This window comes from Protopterus annectens, chromosome 13.part0 (genome assembly GCF_019279795.1).
Source record: "Protopterus annectens isolate FY-2018-M chromosome 13.part0, PAN1.0, whole genome shotgun sequence".
Lineage (NCBI taxonomy): Eukaryota > Metazoa > Chordata > Ceratodontiformes > Protopteridae > Protopterus > Protopterus annectens.
The window spans coordinates 544,171,586-544,184,660 of NC_056747.1; the positions used below are offsets into that span (position 1 = coordinate 544,171,586).

General features: G+C 41.0%; 1 protein-coding gene across 1 annotated transcript in view; it reads left to right on the plus strand.

Moving 5' to 3' along the window:
• The first annotated feature begins 11,208 nt into the window (after positions 1-11,208).
• LOC122787458 (glutathione S-transferase theta-1-like) overlaps positions 11,209-13,075 on the plus strand; it is a 62,403-nt gene continuing 60,536 nt past the window's right edge. The window contains exon 1 of the mRNA XM_044054189.1: positions 11,209-11,419. Coding sequence (XP_043910124.1) covers positions 11,308-11,419 — 112 coding nt within the window. The 5' untranslated portion in view covers positions 11,209-11,307. The remainder of the gene's footprint in view (positions 11,420-13,075) is intronic.

Below are 13,075 nucleotides of genomic sequence, written 5' to 3' on the forward strand. Positions count from 1 at the left end.
ATAACTATCCCTATCACCCTGCGGTTTAGGGAGAACTGATTTACACTTGGTGTTACGGGCATAAAACCAAATCAGTCTGTGAACATCCAGAGTATGGATAACTATCCCTATCACCCTGCAGTTTAGGGAGAACTGATTTACACTTGGTGTTACGGGCATAAAACCAAATCAGTCTGTGAACATCCAGAGTATGGATAACTGTCCCTATCATCCTGCGGTTTAGGGAAAAAAGTGGGTCAGTGTATGGCCTAGTTCAGGGATAGGTCATTCATCATTGCCATGAAGGACGGGTTGGTCCTGAGCGAAAGCCTGTCAAGATGGAAGGTTAGGAAAGGTGGGTCAGACATTACATCTACTAGCTGGGAGACCCTCCAGTCTGAGGTTACAGCCCATCAAATGCCAGTGCTTCATGCGTAAACATTTACGTGAGGCTTTGGCATCTGGCTCAAAGGGGGCTCTGTTGAGTAGTTCGAACTTCTAGTTAAATAACCCATGGAGGAGGTGTCTGTTTCATATGGGGTCTTAGGTGGAGAACCCCTTTTCGGAAGGTTTTGCAGGTAGTCTGTATGATAAGGGTGGGTCCAGGGTGAGACAAGCTGAGATATCGAAAAAATGTCCTTTTATAGTAGAGTATTAACCTGTCTGTATTCGTTTACACACAAGACAGGATTAGAGCAATGTCATTTTCCTGGGGCTCCAAACTTGTGCATCTCTGATCCCTCCTGTGTTTAGTTGGTCCACTGAGTGGGGTAACTTCTGATTGACCTAAGAGGGGGAACCAGTGCTGTCTTGGTTAGTAGTGAGTCAACATAAAGATGTATGCTTCATCCAGCTTAATTTTCAGCTGCACATTTCGAAATAATGGGAAGGGTGGTAAAGCATGCAGAAATTTCCCCTGCCAGGAGGTGGATAGGGCCATCTGTTACCACTGCCTTTGATTCTGTTGTCCTGCTGCAATGCCAGCCAAGTTGCCTGTTGGAAAAGGTGAACAGGTGCATTTCAGGTATGCCACACCAGTGGTCCAGTTCCAGCAAGATCTCTGAAGCAGTACAGAATGCCTGGGGGCATCCCAATGGGTGTCACTTTGAATTGGTCAATAAGGGCTGATCGTGCATATTGTGGCAGTGCTCCTATGCACATTAAACAGTTAATTTACTTTAACTGTAGGGAGCTATTTAGGGTACAGGGGTAGTATCACCCATTACCATCAATAGCTGGGGATATTATCAGTCCAAATTAGGTTAATCGAAAAAAGTATAGAGTGTCACAATTTACTTACCCAGTCCACAGTAGCAACTGTGCTGTTTCAACCTGGATATTTACTACCATCACCAAATCATGAAATATGTCTAGCAATCACCATAGTCTTCTCAGGACGTTCACACCTAGCAATATTCTTTGGTATGTCAGGTATAGACATGGGTTGCGTTTCCAAGATGCCGCGCTTAGCTTTTATAACTTCCAACATCAGGTCATATATGTAGTCAAACTTTCTCTTCTCAAATATTGGTTTGGCTACCCATTCCTGTTTTGCTTTCGGGTACACCACGCGATACCTAAGCTCTCCCTTTGCTGCTGACTTCTTTGTAGGGAATCTCACCACTGCTTGCTCACGATGAAGGTTCTCCAGGATGGCATGTATGATTCTTGCTTTCAGCCCTGCAAAACTAAAGTGCTCAAACTTGGGGCAATACTTGCACAGTAATGCATGGAACACCTCGAGGTTACCAGTGTGGCAGAATTTGGTGATGTGTTCCAAATCTTTAATGAGAAATTTGTTTGCAACAATTCTCTTCAATGCACTGTGACATGCATCATCCTCTTCCAGCCACTTTGTCTCATCTTCATCGATGAGTGGCATTTCATGTCCACAACAGGAAACCTTCTTGCCACCATCCCAACTGTGTTGGTCGGTTACATGCTAGAGCAATGACAACAATTTCTCCTCTAGTACGACTTCATCCCCTTCACATGTTTCAGCACACCACCACAGGTGATTTGAAATACTGTGGCACCACTGCAGTAAGTCTTGCTTGCCTCTCCTTTTCCCAGCTTCAGTGATTTTCTTAGTCAAATTTTTGTCATATGCCGCACATCAAACTGATGATCCACCTTTGGAAATTCTGTGCGCATCAATAACCTTATCCCAGGATGTCTGTCTGTTGCCACAAGGCTTACATTCACATTCTTATCCAGCAAGTTTTTCATGCACTTATTAAAAGCTTTCTTCTCCAGTGCCACTGAGGATACACCGCTGCAGACCTGCTCCAGATAGAAATCAACAATGAATCCAGAGTCCAGGTCCATCATGCTATAGCAGCAGTACTTGGCAGAATAACCTGGACTATCACACCGCCCATCTCCAGTTAACCTTACTTCCTTACCCATTGCATCTTCTAGCAGATGAGTCTGATGCTGTGTCCAAGTATGCTGCAAAACTGGGAATAAATACTCTCGTTGAATAGAATAGAATGTGGTTTCACTTATAAATTCCAGTCCTAGATAAGCACAGAATCATGCTATATGTGCATACATACTTCCACTGAAAAGTACAGATGATGCGAGTAGAAGATTGCCAGTTGGCATTTGGCCTATTAATGGTTGACTTTCCCAATGCAGAACTTAGTGTCCACTAATGCATGATACCTTCACTGAGACATAGGATCCCAACTTCACTTTCTTCAGTTCCATGACTGGTGTGTGGCATTGTGGACAGGTCAGTTTTAACAACACGCAATCCAGGCAGGACTCAAACGCAATGAACTTTGATTCACTTATCATCTTCTCATCTTCATCCTGTTCCAGCACTGTGTCTTCCATCTCTGACGTAGGCAAGTTGTCAGAAGTGTACAACCAGTCGGGATCCTTTTCAACATCATCTGTCCACTGCGAAAGTGAGGAGCTGCTATGCATGCTCATGTTATGGACGTCCTTATGTAGCTTGACCGGAGTACTGCGATCTGTCATTTCCAACGTGGCCTCTTCAGTGCAACTCTCATCCTTTTCACTGTGGCATGTACTCTCACTCAGGCGATGATTGGCATTAGTGAAACTGTGCTGTTCTGGTCCGGACTCAATTCTGTTTGTACAACCTTGGAGTTTTGAAGTATATGTGGTATATCAGTGGTGAGACTCCTACTTCTGGAACCTGTACAGCTGCATCAATCATAGTGCGTGGTACTGTTTGAAGGTCCATTAGCTTGGCTTGAATTCTTATGCTGCTACCTTTCTTTTGGCGAAACTTTGTCTGGCATGCAACTGTACTCTGACTGCAAATCCCAGTCTCTATTGCGTACACTTCCATGCCTTCGACTACCTCTTCATACAATTATGTTGCTTGAACCTACAATCACATAACAATTGTTAATCAGTCAATGCTCGACTAATGACAAAGTTTAAATATACAAGTATAAAACTCTACACACATTTACACTGTCATGACAGCATAAGCATTTGGATCACTGTGATCCTGAGTCAATATATTCAATGGACTCATAATGAACTCCAGACAAAAATTTTCATGTAGAATTATTTTGATTCCTCAGACAACCATAACCTCACCAGTAGACTAAATGCTTATCCACACATACATATTCCACTAGGTTTTCATCAAAACTTACCTCCACAGATTCTTGACTCACTTGGCAGTCTTCCATTTGGTCTTCCACCACATTGTGTCTTGACACCTCATTATCAGGATCCCTTTGACTCTGTAGCTGGACATGCATATTACTCTGCAACAGATACAAATTATGGCTCATTAAAATTACATTCACTTGAGTAGTGAGTAATGATTTGTATGCTGAGGAGACAATAGAATTACACTCACCTTGCGTTGGACAGAACATTGCTCTGTCACAAGGTTTTGCAATGTAGGTTGCATTGTACTCAGAAGGTCTTCAATAAGCTGCATGGAAAAGTACATCCATTAACTGTTGCAAATTGAAAAGCATACAGTGCCAGTATCCCACTAAGCAAATGACAATAGGCTGATTAAACCTTTCAGTGCTCCAACCAATGTTCTTACCTTCTGTTGCTGTTTCTGCTGCAACCGATGTACTGAAGATGTCCGTGTCTTGCTGGTTGAAAGACTGAAAATTGATAGTACTGCCCCTTTTATTAATCTCCTTATTGGATGCTTGGGCTTCATCTCATCAGGAAGTAGCTGATGCTGGTAGTCAAGGTGAAACTGGCTCTCCTCAAAATGTTTGGAGCAGAGGAAATGTCGTGGCTTTGCACTACTCAACACTTCCTTAACAAACTTCGGTATGCTACCAACATCTCTACCACAGTTAATCACCCACGGTCTACACAGGTTAATGTCACGTGGAAACTGATGGAATGATACCCCCTGTGGCAGATTGTCTTGGCACATACTACAGTTGATTGCAAAGCAGGATGGCATTTTGACGATTACCTAATAAAAATAAAAAGTACTATATCAAATCACATACAGGAATCACAAAACTCATTCATGGTAAACTGATTAGACTGCATAATAACATTGGTACAACCTGTAAGACTTCAACGGTTCGAATCGATGTTCAGTGAAATATCCAACTTTAATAATGGCTGCCTTCATGTGACAGTCATGAAATACATTTGTCAGTGTCACAGTCATCCACCTTAGTTGCTCTGCGGTCAAAGTTTATCCTTGTTCCCAGGCTTTACATGACACATGAAGTCGACAATTCCTCTGATTCAAACCAGGGCACTGTAAAACACTACTTTTCTACATTAGCAATGTAAAAGGAGTTTTAATTCAGGTGAATTTCTCCCCTTACCACAACTTCAACACTTTGTGCTACAAATAAGTGCAATCACCAAGCTTGGAATATAGTGATCGTATGGTAACTCTGCTGCAGCCAAAAACCTTAGGAATTCATTAGTCTTACATATGCGGTGTGGCAGAACCAGTACAGAATTAAAAAACACTTCTAGGACCACATACATTTAGTTTGTCTGCATGGTGGGCCACAGGAAGAATGGTACCAGTTGCACTGGTGGACATTCACCATGGATTACAAGTTGTGCAAATATTGCTGTAGAAAGACACAATCATCATGATGATATACAACAGTCGTAAGGGCTGTAAGTACGTACACTGCTCTCAGAGCACAGCTAATTTAAGGCAATGTTAGACAGAAGCACACATGAAACATTAAATATCCAAGTCATAATGATTCACGCACTTTATTAGTGCACAAATTTCAAAATAAGGTAGGGTATACATGCTTTGAAAAGTAAAATCCATTTTGTCAATTGTGACCAACAATGCACAGCTATAGTAATACTACTTTGACATGTCAGTGTTGTGAAAAAATCCATAGTCCCTCGAAAGGTTTAAATCCCGTGTAAGAATCATCATCTTGACATGGAAACTGTGCTCGAATTCGCGACATGATACAAGCAGGAAGCACCATGCGATTTCCAAATCCCAGCCTTCGATTGTTATGCACCCACAACACGTATGCATGGTACGCCAAAACCTGGTACAACCTGAAATACAGACCATTGCTGTGGTTACAGACAGACACTCAGAGAGAGAGAGTGAGACACAGAGAGAGAGAGAGCGAGACACAGAGAGCAAGACAGACAGAGAGCGAGACAGACAGAGTGAGAGCGAGACAGACAGAGCGAGAGCGAGACAGACAGAGCTAGAGAGAGACAGAGCGAGAGAGACAGACAGAGCTGTTCCTTACTGATGGCTTGTCTGTTTTAGAATCACTGAGTAATTACTTGCTGTAGCTAGTTGTTTAATTTATTTCTGATGTATTTTCACTTGTGGCTAACTAAAGTGCAGTTCTAGTAGCAGTAGAAAGGTAGCCTGGTCTGTCTGAGTTGGAAAACATACAGGGAGGCTTAAAATGCGATTATTTAATTGAGTAGAGGACTTTTTGGTTGGTTTAACCACTTTTCTTTGATTCGGTAAATTCCACTGTTTGTTACACAACAGTATTTAGCTATGCCTTGAATAGATAATGGCATTTAAAAACTAACTTTTCTCTAAAAAACTTCAGCTATAACTTTACCCAGTACTCAGATGCATAAAGAGCAACTTGTTTGGGCACTGAAGAGCATTGCTGCACAAATTCAGTCATGCAAAGTCTAGTTGTAGTTTCTACCTTTATAGCGCCTTAATCAACCTACTGTAAGCAATTACAGTATCACTCCTTTGTAGTTCATGTAAAAAAGCCCTGACAACACAGAAGTGCGCTTTCCCAACTTCTCCACCTCCACCTTTGAGATATTGGCATCCTGAGACAAACTATGAATTGTTTCATGTACAAGGACAACTAACTAATCCTTAGAAAAACAGATACATTATGTGAGAGATGTAATTATACAATGTCGCTGGAGACAAGACTCTCACACAAAACATTTAAAATACCAATCAGGTTGTCATTAGTATAAGCATTTCACCCACCTCACAAATTACTGCCCTAGCACATTCACCAACATATACTGAGGCACTTAAAAAGCAACCTTCCTAAATCCCAAAGATCTCCTACACATTTGTACTGTAAAAAAGAATCTTCAGGAACTCCAAAAGGACTTCAAAACAATGTCAAATACAACATGTACAGCCACATCCTTTGGAGTCTCAGCTACAAAGCCCATAAGGCAAGCTAACACACTACCCAATATTTTAGTTATAGGAGACTCCATTGTGAGACATACAGGTGTCATGCTCACCAGGTTGAATAAGGAGAAAATCATGGTCAGTTGTCTACCAAAGGCTAGGATTCACCAAATCACACCACATACTCAAGTCATTAGACCACAAATACCAGTATGATTCAGTCATAGTCCAGGTAGGTGTAAATGACCTGTGATATACCTCCCTGAACTATATGAAGAGAGACATTATGCAGCTCTCGGACTATGTGTCCCACACTGGGATCTGACTAGCATTGAGCAGCATTCTACCGTCACCAAGGATGATGTCACAAAATGAACAAAAGATGTCTGACATCAGTAATTCTCTTAGTTTCTGGTGTCATTTCAAGATGGTACAATATTTGTCAGCATGGGAGGATATGGTCAGCAGAAGACAATGCTTTGCCAAGGATGGTCTACACCTGTTCCTTCTAGGCTTTTGAATATTGGCTAAAACATTCTTCTTTCCCACAGTGCCTTTTTTTAGGCATTGCCAACCTGACAAACCTTCCAACACTGTAAAACCATCCTAAAGGAATGTAAAGGTGTTGCTGCTCAATGACAGGAGCCTGAACAAGAAACTTCACATCCTCCATGCTCTCATCACCCTGAAGAATGTGGACATCTGTGCAGTTACTGAGGCATGATTTAAAGCCACAGAAAGTACCACACCAGTGCAGGACTACTATGACTTCCAAACATTTAGCCCAGCTACTACACAGACAGGGACCAAACAAACTCACCTCAAGACTAGTCAGACAGGATGACATGCTCAAATTTCTCTATGTCCAGATTTCTATATCAAAGTCCCATATCGTATCCTTGTAAGCTATAGGTCACACTCTATGACCCACAAAATCCATAACTCATACCTGGACTTATTGAGGACCCTCACCATTCAACCCAATACCATAGTCATGGGCAACTTCAACTACCCCACTATAAACTGGGATACTTACACAATCCCAGATTTACAGGCCTAGAGATTCCTTGACTTTATCAGCACAAACACGCTGGACTATATAGTCATACACTCACTAGGGTTGAAAACATACTTAACTTGGTGCTCACAAACATGGTAGAATGCTGTACCCCCACTAGAAGTGTCCTCAATGGTAAGGTTAGACCACAAAGCTGACGCCTTTGTAATACAAATCAGTTATGTGACTTTGGCTAACCCTGTAACATTTAGGAATTAGTCTAAGACAAGCTTCCTACTACTAAGTGGTAACCTGTCAAAATTTCAAGCCCACCCCAAACCCTGGGAATATAGCTGCCTATGTAGAATTGCCCCCAGACACTCTGTACAGTCATCAATAAATGCATACAGACAGCTGTGCCCATCAGAAATAACTAAAAAAAAAAACACACACACAAAAAAAAAAACACTCTGGTGGAATCCAAACATAAACTGGTTGTACAACAAAAGGAAAAAACACAGCCAAGGCTAAGAAGAGCTACACCCAGCATGAAAAAATAGTCATCAGTCTAAACAAACAAACAGCTAAGAGGTCAAATTAAGTCTACTGCAACCAAATCTGAGACAAAGATAGTATCCCAGGCAAAGGTCAGAAATAAATCCTTCTTTAGCTATGTCTGAAACCTCAAAGGCAGCACACTGATTGCAAGTGGAGCCACATACACAACCAGTTTTAACTCCCTTTCTCCCTTGACCACTACCCCCAGAAATACTAACAACTTCCCCCTCAACTATCACTAGGGAGAATGTCCTATATGCTCTCTGTCTGCCAAAAAACACTGCATTGATGGCTCCAGATTATATTCCAGGATGCCGCTAAAATCGCCTGAAACTTGATCTATTGGGACCTCTGGAGTCACTGTTCAACCACAGCCTCCAGACAAACTTTGTGCCATGTGAAGGGAGAACTGCAATGGTCATCCCTCAGCAGAAGGATGAGCCTTCAACAGACCCCAGGAACTACAAACCCATAAGTCTGACTAGTCTTGTATGCAAGGCCATGGAAAGAATTATAATGAAAATACTTAATAAGGACAAAGAAAACCTTCAAGCACTGGATCCAACTGAGTCTGGTTTCATTAAGGGCAGATCATGCCTATGCATCCTGGTGGACTTCTTTGAAAAGGTCACCAAGGCAATGGATGAGAGGAACAATGGTGCATACTGCCTACCTTGAAGTGGCAAAGCCATATGATACAGTACCCCACTTGGGCGTTGTAAAGAAACTCATGGATATTGGCATAAACCCCTAAGTTACATGGTGGATAATCAGCTGGCTCTCATATAGGACCCAGGAAGTTAGGACAGGGGGAAACTACCTCCACAGAGAGGCTGGTCACTAGTGGTGACCCTCCATGCTCTATGCTGGGTCCACTCCTTTTTAGCATCTACTTCTTGTATTTCAAGGCCAATGTCAAGGGCCTCTGGTTGACCGAGTATGCAGATGAATGCAAACTAGAAGCACTCAAAGAATCCCCTCAAGACACTAATATCCTACAGGAAGGACTAAAACAGACAAATGACTGGTGCCAAAGCCAGTCATTAAAACTCAGTGCCAAAAAATTACATAATAGTACCCTTGGGAAAGTCAGCCACCTTAATAAATTGCCTCATTGATAACAAACCCTTAAAAGCAGATGCAGTAGTCAGGGATTTGGGTACGTTTGTAGATAGTAACCTGGCCTTCGCCCAGCATGTGTTTAAAATAGTAAGGAAATCATTCTGAATTGCTCAATGTATACGCAAGGACATGACATATAGGTCCAAAGAAGTCATCATTTCAGTATATCTGGTCCTCATTAGGCCCATCAGTGACTACAATGCCACTACAGTATGTACGGACCAGGCACATGCAACAACTGGAATGTCCACAGAGGTTCCTCATGAAAGGAATACAAAACGTAAACAGCATGTCCTAATTCATAGCTCTCAACCTTCCATCTCCAAATTGAGGAACACTAGCCCTCATAATGTGGAACAAATGGGCAAAGTGTGGAGCACATGCTAATGGCTTACTAACAACTTCAACTAGGAAGTTCATAGGATGGTTAAAATATGCTGGTTTTACTTATAAAGATCTTTTAATAAATTAATATGAGTCATTTCTATTTACAATGGATTTCACTTAAAAACTCCTAACACTGAATGTGTGACAGTCTTTCAATGTGAAACTTCAAGGAACATGAACTTTTTTAAGACCCCAAATGAGGTATGTCCATCGTAATGAGGTACACTTGAGAGGTATGTGTCCTATGCAGATCGACTCAACGCCCTATCTCTGTACTCTGTTTCTTACAGATTAAGAGGTGATCAATGTCTGGCATACAAGGCATCCTTGAATACCACTCTGATAGACCTTTTGCATATCCGCAAAATAAATAGCAACAGAATTGTTTGATTCCTGTATTTAAACTTCATTTATGACATAAATAAGACTTGTTGGAGGGACAGGTATGTGACTCAGATAACTCCCCCTTCTCTAGAACTGGCATAACCATATTCAATTGAAACCTGGACCAGGGCATTAGAAACCGGAAGTATACCCTGGGTCCAGCATCTATGTTTCTACTGGATGCAGCCAGAGGCAGTCTGCAAATCTTGCCCTAGCTTACACAGACCTCTTAAAATAACCTCTAATGCACAAAATCTCGCAGGATATATTTGGGATGATGCTAGGTTTATAATGGCTCCAGTGATCATTAATCTAGTAAAAACCTATGACACTATTATTAGTTATTTCATTTTGATAAAGTCAGTAAAGTATACACAACACAAAGAGTTTGGAGTTAATGTTGCATACAATACAATAGTAAATATGATTATAATTATGGGGACTATATACACTCCTTAAATGTAACATTCTTCACCGACAATTAGCTCTCATGTGTGAGAACAGAAGTCTGATAACAGTACATACATCTCAACATATTTGCACATGAATTGTGGATAAAGTTAAAAATAACGTGAGACAGCTCAAACTCGGGTACAATTTTTAAATATTGCTGTATAAGCCAGTATAATAACAGCTGCTGCCTTAGCAAACATTATTTGGTGACTTCAGTACTCAGTGATTTGCCAGAAAGCACAGACCTTATAAAGAGCAAACAAAAATATGAGGCAAAATTCTGGACATTCTGCGAAATTCTGAACAACTGAGTTGCGATCCCTGTGCTTATTTTAATGATGGCTACGTGAAACTCTTGCAGGTAGCTGCAGTCTTCACAAACTCTGAGCTGCTCTTATGCTAGCTATTTTGTCGTATAAATAGTTTAGCCAATTGTGCCTTCATTCACTAATTCTTGAAAGTATTGCAAGTCCTCTTCTACCAATACCCCTTGTTTTTTTTTCCGTTTGCAAATCTGTGGCTTATTCATGCATTCCACCTTCGGTCACGTTTTACAGTAATTTATATGTGGTGGGTGCATTTTAAAAGAACAAAGTCATTTCTGTTGCAGGTTGCTTGAGGAATTATGAATAGGGTGACTAAGCACTTTCCCACGAATTCCACAACAAACTTTTAATGCTTGGCAGTTGAGATGTTTGTAAAATGGGCGGGCTAAGTGTCAGTATATAAAACGAGGTAAACTGGCTATACTGACACTGTGCCTTTGAATGCCACTCGCTTTTGCTACTTAAGAATTCGGTCTGTGTCTGATTATTTTGTAACTATGGGACTGGAATTGCACCTGGACTTGTTGTCCCCTCCCTGCAGAACAGTTTACATCTTCGCCAAGAAGAATGGCATTCCGTTCGAATTCAAGGAAGTGGAGCTTATGAAAGGTAGAGCCAATGAAAAGTTTTGATTTCGGGGGTGCGTGGCAGTGGAGGTATGGGAAGCCGGGGGGTCTTGGCCGTAATCCGTCTTTTTTACGGTTGTGCACGTTTTTAATTCCATAGCAGTATTACCTCATAACTTCATTAGATAACGACAATACATCCCGCATACCTCTCAACTGTACAGATTTTGCCTCATATTTTTATGTTTTGCATAAAATTGTGTTTCTGGCAGATTAATGGCAAATCATTAAAGACTTCTTCCGGTTTTTCCCGGTTGGGGTCGCTGAAATTAGAAAATGACAGACATTTGAGTTTCTGACGTCATACCCTTCAGAAAAATTAATGCTAATGCAAAACTGGTTATTCTATCAGCTTTCTAAGTTTGTAAGAGTAATATTTAAGCACTGCCCCTATTTTCGAGCCATTGTCCCACTTTTATTTATGGCTTTGTCCAGATTTATTGCTTTAAGAGGTTGAGAGGAATGCTGAGGGGTACCTCATCACGAGGGATGTTCCACATTGGGGGTCTGAAAAAGCGTGCTTCGAAATTCCCGGAAGGGTCTGTTTTTTTTTTTTTTTTAGAATCTTTGTACGTTTATATAAAGAATAAGAAAAACTTAATTTATCCATCGGGAGCGTCTTAACTGAAGTTGAAGTCATTTTTGAATGTAAGGTTGAAGGCTATGAGACTGGGAAACCATTCACAATGAATTATCTGGTGGTGTTTGAGTCTAGCGTTTTGCGTTTCATGGATTTTGATTTTTCACAAAACCAATGAACGCGGCTTGGATAAGGACGTCCTGATCTGGTTCATTCTAGTGTGTGTGGGTGTGTGTATAGGTGTAACCTATGCATATAGCTATATTTTATATATATATATATATATATAGATATATCGATATAATATATATAAAGACACAATGCATGCCTAACCCAAAAATCAGAAACAGTTTTTACATTTCTTTCCATATTTTTCTCCAGGGTGCAAGGGAATTGCAGGGGTTCAGTGGAAACATCATTAAAGCATACACTGGGCAGGCTTATCCAAAAGGCAGTGTGACTCCACTCAATACCCCCATGGTTTATTTGGGACAAACTTTGTACCACCTCTGTCATAGTGCTTTTAAGTGTCAGCCAGTATTTTCTGCATGTATTTTAGCCTGCAAGGTGATTAGTCTGAGGACAAGTGCTTCAGTGCCCTAGTCTAAAAGTGATAGTCTTACGTCTGTAAGCCCTCCTCCACAGCATACGTCTCAACTATCCAGATTTTTGCCTCATTTTTGGTCTGTTCCTCATAAATTTTTGTTTTTCTGGCAAATGATTGGCAAAAACTGAGGATGGAACTCAGAAAATAATGACGTGTTAAGTTGGACTTCACACCCTTCAGAAAATTCATGATAATGGAAAACCTGTTATTTTAACTTTTTAAATTTCTAAGAGCAGTATTTAAAAATTGTCCCAACTTTTTTTTATCTTTGCTCCCCCCCCCCATTATTTATGGCTTTGTTCAGGTTTCTTTAAGAGGTGTGCCCCACAGACATCCTGCTGGTCCGCTTTTACTCTCCTAACAGACACTGGCGTTTACTCTTCCTGTTAAACTACATATTTTCTTCACTTCTAGCTTTACTACTCCTGTTTGTATCCTCCTGTCTTTGTTCA